General features: G+C 61.8%; 3 protein-coding genes across 6 annotated transcripts in view; all 3 read right to left on the bottom strand.

Annotated features, from left to right (window-relative positions):
- Positions 1-4,368, bottom strand: part of PFKFB4 (6-phosphofructo-2-kinase/fructose-2,6-biphosphatase 4) — a 39,180-nt gene extending 34,812 nt beyond the window's left edge. Inside the window, exon 1 of one of the 3 annotated variants that reach the window (XM_018067018.1) lies at positions 4,251-4,368. In XM_018067018.1, the coding sequence (XP_017922507.1) occupies positions 4,251-4,314 (64 nt within the window). In that variant the 5' untranslated portion in view covers positions 4,315-4,368. Of the gene's footprint in view, positions 1-576; positions 811-4,250 lie in introns of those variants that run through there. The other 2 variants (XM_018067019.1, XM_005695991.3) reach the window with 2 other exon arrangements.
- Positions 4,879-6,387, bottom strand: UCN2 (urocortin 2). Its single transcript, XM_005695992.3, has one exon. The coding sequence runs from the start codon at positions 6,145-6,147 to the stop codon at positions 5,809-5,811; it is 339 nt and encodes a 112-aa protein (XP_005696049.1). The 5' UTR covers positions 6,148-6,387; the 3' UTR covers positions 4,879-5,808.
- The window catches only part of COL7A1 (collagen type VII alpha 1 chain), a 30,540-nt gene continuing 23,923 nt past the window's right edge, over positions 7,120-13,736 (bottom strand). The window contains exons 97-118 of one of the 2 annotated variants that reach the window (XM_018038312.1): positions 13,237-13,296; positions 13,074-13,118; positions 12,808-12,843; positions 12,660-12,695; positions 12,531-12,587; positions 12,332-12,403; positions 11,740-11,811; positions 11,476-11,511; positions 11,157-11,237; positions 10,856-10,909; positions 10,718-10,771; positions 10,581-10,643; positions 10,086-10,148; positions 9,883-9,999; positions 9,623-9,700; positions 9,482-9,535; positions 9,270-9,318; positions 8,573-8,605; positions 8,338-8,424; positions 8,055-8,144; positions 7,770-7,967; positions 7,120-7,453 (exon numbers count right to left, since the gene is read on the bottom strand). In XM_018038312.1, coding sequence (XP_017893801.1) covers positions 7,437-7,453; positions 7,770-7,967; positions 8,055-8,144; positions 8,338-8,424; positions 8,573-8,605; positions 9,270-9,318; positions 9,482-9,535; positions 9,623-9,700; positions 9,883-9,999; positions 10,086-10,148; positions 10,581-10,643; positions 10,718-10,771; positions 10,856-10,909; positions 11,157-11,237; positions 11,476-11,511; positions 11,740-11,811; positions 12,332-12,403; positions 12,531-12,587; positions 12,660-12,695; positions 12,808-12,843; positions 13,074-13,118; positions 13,237-13,296 — 1,452 coding nt within the window. In that variant the 3' untranslated portion in view covers positions 7,120-7,436. Of the gene's footprint in view, positions 7,454-7,769; positions 7,968-8,054; positions 8,145-8,337; positions 8,425-8,572; positions 8,606-9,269; positions 9,319-9,481; positions 9,536-9,622; positions 9,701-9,882; positions 10,000-10,085; positions 10,149-10,580; positions 10,644-10,717; positions 10,772-10,854; positions 10,910-11,079; positions 11,238-11,475; positions 11,512-11,739; positions 11,812-12,331; positions 12,404-12,530; positions 12,588-12,659; positions 12,696-12,807; positions 12,844-13,073; positions 13,119-13,236; positions 13,297-13,736 lie in introns of those variants that run through there. The other variant, XM_018038313.1, reaches the window with a different exon arrangement.

Below are 13,736 nucleotides of genomic sequence, written 5' to 3'. Positions count from 1 at the left end.
CTCACCCACAACCCCACCTGGACGCTTGCACACCCACAGACACAAAGACAGGCCCATATAACAAAGTGGTCTCACTGTCTCTCTCCTGAACACATCTGCACTTTCCTGAAATTGCTCCCAAAACTCGTTTTTAGGCCCAGAGATGGGCTTTCCTCCCACCCTGGCGTCTTTGAAAGTTCTAGGCTCAGAGAGACCGAGCGATTCTCCGAGGGCCAACACAGCGGCAGATCCTAGTCTGACCATTTGGCCCACGCTCTCTGGCCAGCGGAGAGAGCAAGACCGAGGCTCCAAGTCCTTCCCTCCCCGGCCTGAGACGGTGGGGACAGAGTGGTGTGCCAAGGGTCCAGAGCCCTTCCCTAGGTGATGGCGGCCAGACGCAGTCCCGCTGAGCCGAGACGCCACACACCTGTACCTGCCTCCTGCTCTGCTACACCTGTCCGAGGCCTCACATCTGTTCCTGCTTCCCGGCCACCAGCCGCGGCAGCCTCACCTGTCTCCGGTTCGCATCTGTGCATATGAGATCAATACCCATCCCCGTGCACTGCCTTCCCCGCTTCCCCGCGGACCCCGCCTCACCACCGCGCTGGCAGGCGTGCAGAGCGGGCCGTCCATTGCTGTACGGCATCCAGATCTTCTTCAGGGGGTTCTGGGTCAGTTCCCGCGGGGACGCCATCCTGGGGCTTGGATAAGTCCGACTGCGCTGCTGCCAACCCAGCAGCCTGGCCACCTCGGGCCACTCGAGGCCCCGCCCCTCAGCCCCGCCCCTCCCAGAGCCGCGTTGACGCTGGTCCCATTCCCCGCAGGCTCCGCCCCAGGCCGAGTAGGCTCCACCCCAACCGAGGAGGGCCTGGCGTCCGACCACGCATGCCCAGCTCGCCCGAGAGCCCGTTTGAGACCAAGCGGGCCCGCCCTACGTGCCAGGATGGAGGACGCGCATGCCCAGCTCCCCACAGGTTCCGGGCTCGGATGGTACAGGCCCCGCCCTGGATGCCCGAGCCCCGCACACCCGACGCTGATCTGCATACTCCTCACCCACAGCCTCGCCCTGGGCTCCCCAGCGTGCCCCCAGGACACGCGGTTCCCGTTCTGCGCGACCTCAGGACCCTCAGAAGAAGGGGTTTGCATGGGTTCGGGCAGGTCTGCGTGACCCCCAGAACTTGGTCAGGAACAACCTGGAGGCACCTGCGTGACTGGTCACCGGCCCACTGGCACGGCTGTCAACTCTCCCGCTGGCCTTGCATCCTGACCCTCCGAGTCCCGGGACTCTCCACTGCACACGGGAACAACCTGCTCAACCACGCTGAAAAAGCCCATTTATCTCATGGACAGGGACACAGAACAAATCTCAAAACTGACCGTTTCCCTCTTTGCCCTAGCTGCTGGGGAGCTCGGGTTAAACCCCAGCACACCTGGAGCAGGTGAGTAGGACCAAGCTCCCAGGGGACTCATCCAACTCTGACAGTATCTTCCTTTTCCTTCCAGGACTTCATTTTTACCAACTAAATTTTACATCATTAAGTTTACACACTTGTTCTTTAATGAGCCTCTGCCTCTTCATCAGGAAAACAGAATATGTACTGTCATCGAGGACAAGATTCTGGTATGGATTAAATGTGTCCATGTCTGAGAAATCCGTTCTGAAGCCCAGTAATGCTGTCATTTATTATGTTATTTATCTCCCTCCTGGCTCCTTCTCTCCAGTCCTAACTCCTGTCTCCTCAGCCCAGCCTCTTAAGCTTTGTACACTTTCTGCCAAGGCCTTAGCTGACACGGCTCCAGTCTGGGTCACACTGCCCTCTAGCGATGTCCTCCACCACATCCCCTGGCAGGACCACTGCATCCCCAAGGCCTCTCTACCGAACCTGTGCCCGGCTGGGGCATGGAGCAAAGGCTCCACCCAGTGCGCCACAGGGGCAGCGTGGCTTCCTCTGCCCAACTTGCCACACTCCTGCCTTGAGTCAGTCCTCCAAGTCCCAGCCCAGCCCTTCAAAGCCTGGCAAGGACCTTTCAGATGACTGATGCAGATGTCTCACTCATGTCCCAGGAAGGGAAGGTTAAGGAGGTCCACGTGCTAGAAGCCCACACAGACCTTCCCTGGAAGCAGCTCAAGCTGCCTCCCCAGGGAAGTCCCTGCCTCAGACCTACTCAACCACTTCCGCTCTTTTTCAGCCTCCCTCTTCAGTGTCCACGGGCCACCTCCCTCCCCGCCTCATGCCCAGCAGCCGGCACACCCACGGGCAGGTCCCGATGAGCGGCATGCCCCTGGTGACCTCCCACCCACTTCCTCCTTCTCCAAAGCCACTCATGCTGTTCCTGACACAGCCCTCCTGTTTGTCTCCTGGCCACTACCAAGGCCATTCTGGGGCCATGCTAGCCTCAGAGACCTTGTCACCACACACCCACACCCTATCCAGCCCCCAGCACTCATTGCAGAGTCTACCTCCTCTAACGTCCACAGACATCCCGTACCTTCTCAGACCTGCCATTCTCCTCCCTAGCCCTCTTGGGAGTGTTAGTCAAAGACTGGGGATCGGGGACAGCCAGGGTTGGGCAGGAGGCCAGAACCAGGTCTGGGAAGCCAACTCCATGTCCAGAAGTCTGAGTTCGGCTTGCCAGGGAAGCGGTGACTCTGTACCTCCCACTCTTCCCCAAACAGTCCGACTCTGGGTTGACTCAGACACTCCCTCCCAAGTCCCCATACCCAGGGCAAGGCCACATGTCAACAGCAGAAGGAGCCTGGAGCCCCTCCCCACGGCCAGGGTCAGCATCTGCTCTGAGGATATTCCCCATCTCCCCTGCTGTGGCTCCACCTCTCAGACAGGAAGCTGAGGAAGGGAGAAGGGCCCAGAGTCACAGAGTTGCCTGCCCGCCGTGCAGGATGGACTCAGCTCAACTGCCAGCCCTCGCGAACCGCACTACACCCACACACCCCACCTCCATACCTGCGCTCTTGCACGTTCCCTGCGCTGAAATGCCCTCCTGGCTTTCCGCTCCTTCAGCATCAGCAGGTGTCCAATAGAATAACTGGCCCCTGTGGCTTGCCCTCCTTGGGGCCATTCAAGAGTGAGCCAGCTCTCCTGGCCCAGGGGTGGGAGGTGTGCTGGGATGTTGTGTATGAACACAGCCTGCTCAGCCTCAGCCCCCCCCCCCCCGCCCCGTTCCGCCCGTGACCCTGCCTGGCTTGTGCCGGAGGGCTCCTGTGGTGCCCTGTGCACTGACCACTGGACCTCTTCCCAGTGTCCCATGCTCCAAGCTGCGGGAAGTCCTCAAACTCTTCCCAGTCCCCATATCCGCTGGGCAGTCCTGGCCCAACCACCATGCCACCCTTTGCAGCAGAAAGGCCCAGGGACCTCAGTGCATCCCACACGGACCCACACACCAGTCCGCAAACGTATGGTGCGCACATAGTCATGCGTGCACACACACTACCGAGCCCCGTGCCCAGGCCGGTGGCAGTGAGGCCTGCTGTTCTCCTCTGCCTCCCTCCCCCTTTATTCCCTCCTCCTCTCCTCTCTGCGGCCACTGGGAGGTTGGGGAGTTCCCAGGAGTCCCAATGGCTCTGGCCATTTCTAGCCAAGGATCATCTCATGTCTCCCTGGGAGCCGAGCTCACACAGGGTGTGAGGTTCCAACTCGTGAGTGGAGAGCCATGTGACCAAGCAGCCCTGGTCTGCACTTGCTGATTCCCGCCTGGCACAGGGCACACGGTAGGTGCTCAGAGTGCCTCAGGACCAGCCGGGGCACACAGTCCGAGGTGCTCAGAGAGGTTCGCGATTGGGACAGAGCACACAGTAGGCGCTTAGAGCAGCTCAGGACCCACACAAGGCACACAGTAGTTGCCCTAGAAATGGTGGTTTAAGGGCTAAAATCACATCGTATGAAGAGCTTCCCAAATGAGCCTCTGAACTTTCCCAAGCTGGTATGACCCCTGAGGGGGGACCTGGACAAGTATGACCCCTTGGAGGCCAGCAAAGGGCAGAGCTGGAGGCCCTGGGGCAGCTCCAGCGGGTTGTCCCTCCCCCTGGGCTGGAGGAAGCAGCTATTTATAGTTCCCCCCTTGGCCCAGCTCCCTCTCCCCGGTGAGGCGCCAGTGCCCACCCCCTCCCTGCCACTGACAGACCGATGCCCCCTCAGAGCACCCCTAATCCCAGAGAGACCCCCAAAGCTCTCACACCCCCGTCTAACACCACCTCCACTTCGCCCATGTCTTTTCCCAGTCCGCCCACCCTCTCCACCCTGCCCTGCGCCTACCCCGTCTGCTGCTCCCTGACCCGGGTTCCGTCGGGGAGCTGCCTCCTTCCATACCTCTGTTCATCCTGCTCCCGAACTGGCCCGGGCCGCCGCCCCCTGCGGCCGGGATTGGGGTGGCCCCGCCCTCCAGGCTCCGGAGAGCACCGCCCCCCCGTGGCTCCGCCTCTCCGCCCCGCCTTGGGCCCGCCCCCCAGGGCTGCTGATAACTATGAGATCTTGGTCAGTGGCCCCCCAACCCCGCCCCCAGCCCCCAAACCCCAGCGGCCACACTTCCGACAGTGCTAACTTTCTCTCCAGCTAGGACCCAGTGTCTGCCCTCGTCTCCAGCCCGAGTCGTCTACACTACCCACAGTTCCTGCCCCGTCTGCTGGCAAGCCTGGCCACACACTCCAGAAGGCTTGGTCTCATCTCCAAACCCGCCATGGAGACTGGGTTGGGAGATTAGGTCAAACCTGCAGCCTTCCACACAGAGGACAGGTCAGTGAAATCCGGGCGGGGGAAGGGGGTTAGAGGAGCGGCTCTGACTCCGCCCTCCTGTGTGTCACTGCCTGGGGGCACAGGACTGTGTGATTCTTGTCTAGCTCATTCTCCAGTCACTATGTTTATTGAGGGTTTTTTTTTTGCAGGCGGGAACCTTCATATACGTTATTACATCACTCAGTGCTCACAAGAAGCGTGGTGGCATCACTCGGCTTTACGGAGGAGAAAAGAGAAAACCGAGGCTTGGAAAACTGAGGCTCAGGACTGTTCAATGAAGGAGGGGCCAGAGCCCCCTCAGCCTGCGCTCCCTTCTCCCCTGAGCCATGTGTGTGCAAGGGCAGAGCCTGGGTACGCAGAGGTGTGGGTAAGACAGCACCTGGGTGTGTGCTGAGCATGCTTCATGCAGATTTGGGGGACAGGCTCCCATTCTCCACAGCCCCCTCACAGGCCCACACCTTGTTCACACACACAAACAGCTGTCAGATACACGGAGACGCGGCCACCCATGCATATAAACCACACCCTCCCCAACACACACACACAAGGCAAGGCTGCCGCAGCCACAGACTTCCCACGTATGAGCGTCCATCTATGCCTGGAGATGCCCCCATCCGTTTGGAGTGGGTGCTGCCTGGGAACCTCCGCCAGCACCTGTCTGGTGACACGTGAGGGCAGCGCAGACCTCTGGGTCTGGCCTTAGATGGGCCGTTCTCTCCAGTGCAGCCATGGTGTCCTGTGTTGAGGTTCCTGTAAGTGGCATTACAGAGCCCCTGTATGATGGTGTCCGGAGGCTCTTGACTGTGGGACCCAGACATGACCAGACTCCATGTGGCAGGGATCATCCACGGTAGTGTCCAAGCTCTCCAGACATATACCGTAAGTCCGGGGGGCTCCTACTAGGAGTGGCTAGAGTCCATTGGCAACCTGGCGTGGCAACGTGCGTGCTGTCCGCCCACACTGTGACTCTGTGAGGCGCTTTGATATGACTGACTCCACGTGGCGGGGTCCAGATGCACCGCGGCCCTGCCGATCTCCCCCATGCAGGGTGGCTCCATCCCTGTGACTGCCTCCCTCAGGCTCAGCGGCGGCCGACATGGGCCAGGATGCGGGCATTGGCAGCAGCCTGCTCCCTCACAGCCCTGGCCCGGGCCTGCTCCAGTAAGATCTGCAGGAGGCCAAGGGGGACGTCCAGCGAGAGGGCGATGCGGGCGCCAGGGTGGGGGTCAGGGCTGGCGCGGCCCGAAGCAGTGGAGGGTGCCGTGGTGCTGGCTGAGGGGCTCTCCGAGGTCACGGGGCAGGCAGTGGCCTGGGGAAAGTTCTGAGGGAGGAGCTGGAAGCCTGGGGTGGGGGTTGCTGGGACAAGCAGGGTCCTGCCCAATGTCAGGACCATCAGCGTGAGCAGAGCCCACCTGGTCATCGTGTAGTCAGGCTGTAAGGAGAAAACAGGTTCAAGGCAGGGGCTCTGGTTGGCTGTGGCCGATGGATAGAGACAGATGGGGAAAGCAGAGAGAGAGCGGCCAGGCCAGGGTCAGAGGGACAGAAGCAGAGGTGAAGGGACAAGGAGAGAGCCAGAGCGACACAGAAAACTGAGATGGAACCAGGCAGAGAAGGGGTCGGCGGGACGGAAAGAGTGAGAAAGAGAATGAGACAGAGATGGACAAAGAGATGGAGTGACCCAGAGACAGAAAGCCACAGGTATATCTGGATATGGATGTATTTGAGAGAGAGAGAGAGGGGTGCGGGGGGAAGAATAAGAACAAGAAAGGGCAGGGAGAGGGAGAAAGAGATGGAGATGTATCAGAGGGGGATGGAGCAAAACAGAGGGAGAAAAAGAGAGTGTGATGGAAATAAGGATGCAAAGAGAGACACAGAGGGACCCAAGGGGAGCCTGAGGTTTGCCCGAGAAAGCATGTCGCAGATCCAGGGCACAGAAAGGCAGGCAGGAATGCGGGCCCTTGGGGCAAGGAAGCAATCAGAAGTCCCAAGGCGTCTCAGACTCCAGACCTCCACTGACCCAAACCCCAGATCCACTCTACCCCAACGGTCCTGTCTATCCCCCGACCCCAGGCTCACCAGTAGCAGCCTCCTCTGGGGTGAGCTGTGCCAGGCAGTGCTCCCTTGCACTGGTCTGCTCCTCCACCCGCTTCAGGGCCCATTTATCTGGCTTGAGGCCGCCCCCCACCCATGATTCATCCTTTCCTGGGGGGCAGTGAAGGCAAACCCTCAGCCCCTACCCTGCCTTCTTTCTAGGGACAAGTTGGGGACTGAGGGTTACAGGACAGTGACAGGCTGGACAGAGGGACTCTGTACCCACTTGGGATAGCGCAGCCCTCCCAGGGAAAACCTGCCCCCCTGACACCCACACCCCCCTCAAACAGTCACGACAGAGGCCTTTTAAAACAGCAGCTTTAATGACCCCCCAGAATCAGCACCATGTCATCACTAGCGTGGGGCAAGGGGCGGGTTGGATTCAGTCCCTTCCGCTCACTGCCCAAAGCCTCCCCAACACTGAGTCATCAGCCGGGGAGGCAGCAGCCACAATAGGGGTCTGTCCACTGGGGGGAAGGTGAGACCCGTGGAACAAGTCACTGAAATAACGGACAAGCTCATGCACGCTCACGTGCAGACAGGCCTCTAGCACCAAGGGGGAGGGACGGCAGGGTCCAGCTGAGACACCGACTCCTCCAGGGGATGCTGGACTGGACCTCAGCTCTGGGCAGCACCTGGGTGGGGCAGGCAGGGTTCAGCTGTCTAACCGTACCCAATGCAAGGGCAACAGAGGATGGGGGAGCCGGGGGCACAGTGGGTGTGGGGGCTCTGCCCACAGAAGGGGGTCCTTACTAAGGTCTTTAAGGGAGGGAGCACCAAGGGGTACCGTACTGGGGACTCCTCCCAGAGCCGGGCTTCTCTATCAGCTCTTTGGTCTGAGGCGGGGTCTGTCCCAGGTCCCCCAGTCTGGGGGGGGTGGCTTCTGACCCCGGATCCTGACCCTGGACATAATCTGGGCAGGCCCCTCCTGGAATGGAGGTATGCTCGTACCTGTCCTTTGACTGTGGGCCGCCTGGGGCAGGCAGCGGTGCTCACAGGCCTCCCGGGTCCCAAAACGGTTGGCGTTCCCTCCGCAGCCACCAAAGACGAAGGGGTGACAGGCCTTCGTGCCCCCTGCCCCAGCCCGATGATACCAGCGCAGGGTGTAGGCGCTGCAGGAACCCTCGTCCAGTGGAAGCGAACAGGGATCTGGGGGTAATGGGGGCAGAGAGGTCAGCTGGGATGGGCTCAGCCTGCCCTTCCCTACGCCCCTCTGAGCCCAGCCCCCTTCCTCACCATCGTCATCCCAAGGAGCTGCGGGGTCCTGGTATTCCTCCTCGGAATACTCAGAGTATTCATACTCATCATCCTCAGGGGGCACCTGGCCTGCACACACAGTGAGGGGATGCTGTGAGCAGGGCCACTGCAGGGCCCAGTTCGTGCGGCCCAACCCTGGCCTCCCATGCGTGTTCCCTGCATGTGCCCTCTGCACACGTGGTGTGGGCCCTGCACGCACGAGCGACCCCGTGTGTGTGTGTGCTCCCGTCCCACATGTCCCCCACGCTGCAGGCATCCTCACCATCCTCCTCTGCGTGGGACACTCGGAGCACAGGCACGGGGTGGAGCTGCGGCCCAGCGGTGTCTGCTGCGTAACTTGGGAGAGGCCCTGGAGCCGGGAGCAGGGGCGCGGGGCCCAGGCGTCAGCCTGGTGGCTGCCCTCTCCAAGCCCCTGCTGAGACGACCCAGGCAATGGGCACAGCAGGGCCTGGCATGAGGCAGGCTCCGGGAGCAGAAAATACTAGAAAACTACTCACGTGATCCAGATGCGATATACTGGCCCTGACAGGCTGGAGGTGGCAGAGAAGGGGACAAGGAGAGAGAGACAATAACAGAGAACAGGAGACAGAGGCGGAAAGAGGCAGGGAGAGAGGCTCACAGCGGGCAGAGGCATACGGAGGGGACGGCAGGAGAGAGTGACAGACGGCGCGGGAGAGGAAGGGAAGCAGACACAGGGAGAAAGAAACCAAGGGGGAGAAGCGGACCAAGAGCAAGAGAGAAGAGGGGAACAGGCCAGCCAAAGGCGAGAGAGAGGGAGAGAGGCAAAGGGTCAGGAGCCAGCCGGAATGGAGGAGGACAGGGAGGAGGCAAAGGCGGGAGGAGACGAGCTTCACTCTCTGATGCCCCAAGGGCCCTCAGAGCCCCCGCCCCGCACCCCGGTGCCACATCTGGCCCGAGGAGCCGGCTCTGCTCACGCCTCCTCCCCCTCCACACACGGCCATCCTGGGCACCCAGGAGCACATGTGCGCCCACCTCTGCCTGGGTCTCCACTTGGGGGAGTCCTGTCAGCATGTCCGTCCAGAAACACCCATACTTTGTGTATCCATCTGTCTCCACCCGCCTCCATGACTGCTTGCCCCCTGGACGTTCTGGGGGTGCTGCCTGCCTCTGTCTAGGGGTGCGGGGATGCAGTGGGGATGGGACCCAGGAGACTCCAGGCTGGACCCCACTCACCGCAATGCTGACTCATCTCCTGACGCACAAGGCCCCGTATGTCATCCTCCTAGGAGCCCAAGACCACAAGGGTCATGAAGGAACCCAGGGGTCACAGAAGGACAAAGGGTACATGATGCAGGGATCGTGGAGGGACAGTGCAGAGTCAGGGCCAGGGTCCAGGGGGTCAGGAGAAGGAGGCAGGGCCCCCACCCCACCCCACACACACGCACCGTCAGTGCAGCTTCTCCCTTCTCACCACGGGGCCCCACGGGGCCTGGCCGCCCCTGTGGGCAATGGATAGGGCTGGGCTGTGACCTCCGACCTCACGGACACCCCAGCCTTTGAACCCAGTCCCAGGAATTCCCACTCACCTGCTCCCCTCTCTCTCCAGGGGTTCCAGGGGCCCCGGGGGCGCCCACCATGCTCTGTCCAGGGGGACCTCGCTCACCCTGTCAGACACAGGGACTGAGTGAGCAGGGTCAGAGGCAGTGGGGGCAGAAGAAGGACAATGTGGGACCATAGTTTCAGAGGCCAGGGCAAGGATATTGGGGGAATGGATTGCAGAGCCAGAGGTCAGGGAGGCTGGGGAAGGGTCAGTGAGGTTCAGGGGTCAGGAGTCAGGGCCTCTCACCTTCTGACCCTGAAGTCCTTCAGGGCCTTTGGGACCAATGCTGCCAGGCGGCCCGGGAGGACCACTAGAGCCATCATTGCCCCTGGGACCTGGGAAGCCCCCCACTCCTGGGGGTCCCTGGGGAGGGAGAGACCAGGGTCAGTGATCAGAGCTTCCAGAGACCCCAGGCCCCTCAGTTCGCCATGACCTCAGCCTCCACTTACCCGCTCCCCTTTCTCGCCCTGGTCACCCTTGGGTCCTGGCTGCCCATCGAAACCTCGGTCACCCTGGGAACAAAAAGAGGCACGAGAGTCCCTCTGCCTCGGCCTCCCCAGCTCAGCCCCCATGAGCCCCCAGGCCCCATAGCCACCACCTCGAGTTCCTGTGGCCTACCAGCCAGAGACCCTGAGTCCACCATGATCCCCAGACCCCGCCCCACTGTGACGCCCCCTTCACCCATTTCCCCTTCACGGACCCTCCAACCTCCCCCTGACCTCGACCACCCTAACCCTCAGCCCTGAGGCATGTACTGTGCCACCTCCCACCCCTTAACCCTCAATCCCCACTGTGACCCCAACCCCACTCAGGACCAACCTCAGGACCAACCCCACTCCACCCCGCAGTGTCCCAACCTTCCTCGACCCAAAACCTTCATGACCTTATCGTGCCGTCCCTGCCCAATCCTGAACCCCACTGTCCACTGTGGAGGGACCCCTTACCTTGGGACCAATCAGGCCCTCCTTCCCAGGGGCCCCTGCCTGCCCTGGAACACCCGGCTCCCCCTGGAGGAGAGAAGACATTAGCCAATTCCTGGCCCACCCATCCGCTCCTCACTCTGGGGGTGCCCCACACTCACCAGTTCACCTTTGCGTCCTGCCAGCCCTGGGCGGCCCGGGGGACCAGCTTCTCCCTGCAGCAATCAGGTGGAGGGGTCAGCCTTAGGCCCCAGGCCCCATAGACCCCACATCCCCCCATTCCCTCATCACCCCTGTACCTTATCTCCCTTCTCTCCATCAAGGCCACAGGCTCCCTTAATTCCCCGTTCACCCTGAAAGAAAAAAGAAGTGAGAAAGTGACCTCCTAGATACCTCACCTATGACCCCTGACCCTGAAACCCCTCTCCAAACTGCCCTTAGGTACTCCAACCTCTGACCTTCCCACTTCTGACCTAATACCTCACGTTCAACCCTAGATACCACAGCATCTGACCCCAGATACCTGATCTCTGACCCCGGATACTTCACCCTCCAACATCAGGTCCTGATTACGGGGAAAAAAACCAGCCCCCTTCCCACCTTGAGGCCCCGGGGACCCATGAAGCCAATATCTCCTTTGTCTCCTCGGACACCAGGGACTCCGTCTTTTCCTGGGGATCCCTGTGGGAAAAGTGTTAATGAGATCAGTGAAGGCTCAAAGGGAATCACTCTGGCTGTGAACATCGTCAGGGGGCCAGAGCCACTGGAAGGGCAGGGTTTTCTGCAGGGACGTGTGAGCCACCACAGGGGTGACTGTGAAGGTAGGGTCCCTGGACAACAGGAGAGTGCTGGTTCACTATAAGGTCAAAGGTCACCACACGGGGCTGGGGTCCCTGGTGGGGTGGCAGGGGCAACTTACCGGTTCGCCGGGGATCCCTGGGGCGCCAGGCTCACCCTGTGGGGAACGCAGGTGGGAGAGGGCCGCCCTTCAGTGCCACTGTCCCCGTGTCGGCCCATCTGCCTCCCTTGGTGACTGCAGCCAGAACCCGGTCTGCACACCAGCCCGTGTGAGTACGTGTGGGGCCGACAGCGAGGGAGGCGGGAGCCCTCCAGTGCTCAGGGGACACCCAGGACAGGCAGGCGTGCCCCATGGCTCCGGGTCAGTGCCTGGGATGGGACTTGCCTTGGGTCCTGTGAGTCCACGCGCTCCCAGCAGCCCGGCTGAGCCCTTGTCACCAGGCTCTCCCTTGGTGCCCTGCAGGAGTGACAGGAGAAGGCCAGGATCAAGACCAGAGCAGGCTGCAGGCTCCCAGCAAGACTGGAACCTGCCAGTTGCTCGCACACAGGCCCCCAAGGCCCCTTCCCTCCAGTCCACGCTCATGGCTGGGACTGGAGACCCTGGCCGTGGGGTGGCTCATTTCTTATGCTGGGACCCCCGATTCCTGCCACTCCTCTTACCACTGGGCCCCCAGCCCTACCTGGAGTACCCCTAACACCCAAGGAGCCCCCTTCCTGTTCCCACAGGCCTCCTACAGGGGCCACAGTCCAAGACTGCCCTCCAACCTCACATCCAGGCCCTGGAGCCCCTTCCACAGAGCCCCCATCCTCTCAGCCGCCCCATAGTTGCTACAGCTGACAGAACCCCCTCCCCTCAGACCCCCAGAAATCCCTCTTCCATCCTCTGCTTCTGTCCTCACAGACCCTCCCCGGGGCCCTTCAGCTTGCAGGACTCCCTCCCTCACCCTTCATAGAACAGCCCAACCTCGTCCACATACCTTCTCTCCAGGTTCCCCGCTGTCTCCCCGAGGCCCTTTCTCACCATCTATTCCCCGAGGCCCTCTTTCACCCTGGGTCAGGGCCAGAAATCAGGGTCAGGGGATACAAGTCCCTTACCCTCTGAAGGCTTGAGATCTCAGATCCCCTGGTGCACCCTGCACAGAAGCCCCCCTGAACACACGCAGCAGACCCACTCACCGAGTCCCCCTTGGCACCCCGTGGCCCCGGAGGCCCCAAAATCACAGCTGAGTCGCCCTGAGTGGACAGGGGGAAGTCAGAGGAGTCAGGAGCACTGAGTCCCCTGCCTTCTCCCGTGCCCACACTCACCTTGTCACCCTTCAGTCCTGAGGCACCAGGGTCACCCTGTCGGGCAGAAGAATGTGGGTCTCACTCCAGTACTGAAGCCCCAGATCCTGAGTTACAAGACCCATCCCCACTCACACTCACACCAGGGGCCTCTGCTCCACATCCTTACCTTCTCCCCACGTTCTCCCCGGCTGCCTGGGGGGCCCTGCATGAGAGAAGATGATACCGAGCTAAGGGAATCTGGGGGGACCAGTGGGCAGATGGCTCAAGGTGCAGGGGAGGACTGGAAGGCCCCAGGGAATGGGGGAGACAAGGGGCCAGAGAGCAGACGTGGAGAAGCAGAGGGCAGCAGAGGCTGTGGAGACCCCCAAGGGCACAGAGGGCTCAGGCAAGGGACTGGGTCACGCCACTGCTCCTCTCCCGCAGGGGACCCACCACGAGTCCTCGGGGTCCCTCCAGGCCGGGGCGCCCATCTTCACCCTGGATGGTGACATTAGATTCGGTGACTTAGTAAGTTGGAAATCAGAGGCAAGAGCCGCGAGGGAGTCCCAATGTGGCTCCCTGCAGTAGCCATGGCCTCAAGGCAGGACATACGCACCCGGACACCAGGCTCCCCACGCTCGCCTCGGGCCCCAGGCAGCCCTGCTCCAGTGTCCCCCTGGAGATCAAGGGAACACCAGGGGTCAGTCAGGGGAACTGGTGGAGGGCAGAGGGTCACGGGAGGTGGGTGGGATTTAGAAAGAATGAGGTTAGAGTTAGAGGTCAGCAGAGGCTGGGGGGTGGGGGTGAGTCAACGGAGACTGGAGGAGGGGCGGGTCAGTGGAGGCTGGTGGGGGGGTCAGCGGAGGCTGCAGGGGGCGGGTCATGGGAGGCTACGGGGCAGGGGATGGGGTCAGCGGAGGCCTGGAGGGGATGACGGGTCAGCGGAGGCTGGAGGGGATGACGGGTCAGCGGAGGCTGGAGATGGGGATGGGTCAGACGGAGGCTGGAGGGGATGACGGGTCAGCGGAGGCTGGGGGGGCTGGGGGGGTGGGGGAGGGACGCGTCAGCGGAGGCTGGAGGCTGAGGGGGGGCGGGTCAGTGAAGGCTGGGGGGGGC

Source organism: Capra hircus, chromosome 22 (assembly GCF_001704415.2).
Source record: "Capra hircus breed San Clemente chromosome 22, ASM170441v1, whole genome shotgun sequence".
Lineage (NCBI taxonomy): Eukaryota > Metazoa > Chordata > Mammalia > Artiodactyla > Bovidae > Capra > Capra hircus.
The sequence above is the reverse complement of the archived record's forward strand: the minus strand, read 5'-3'. Positions and strand labels throughout refer to the sequence as shown.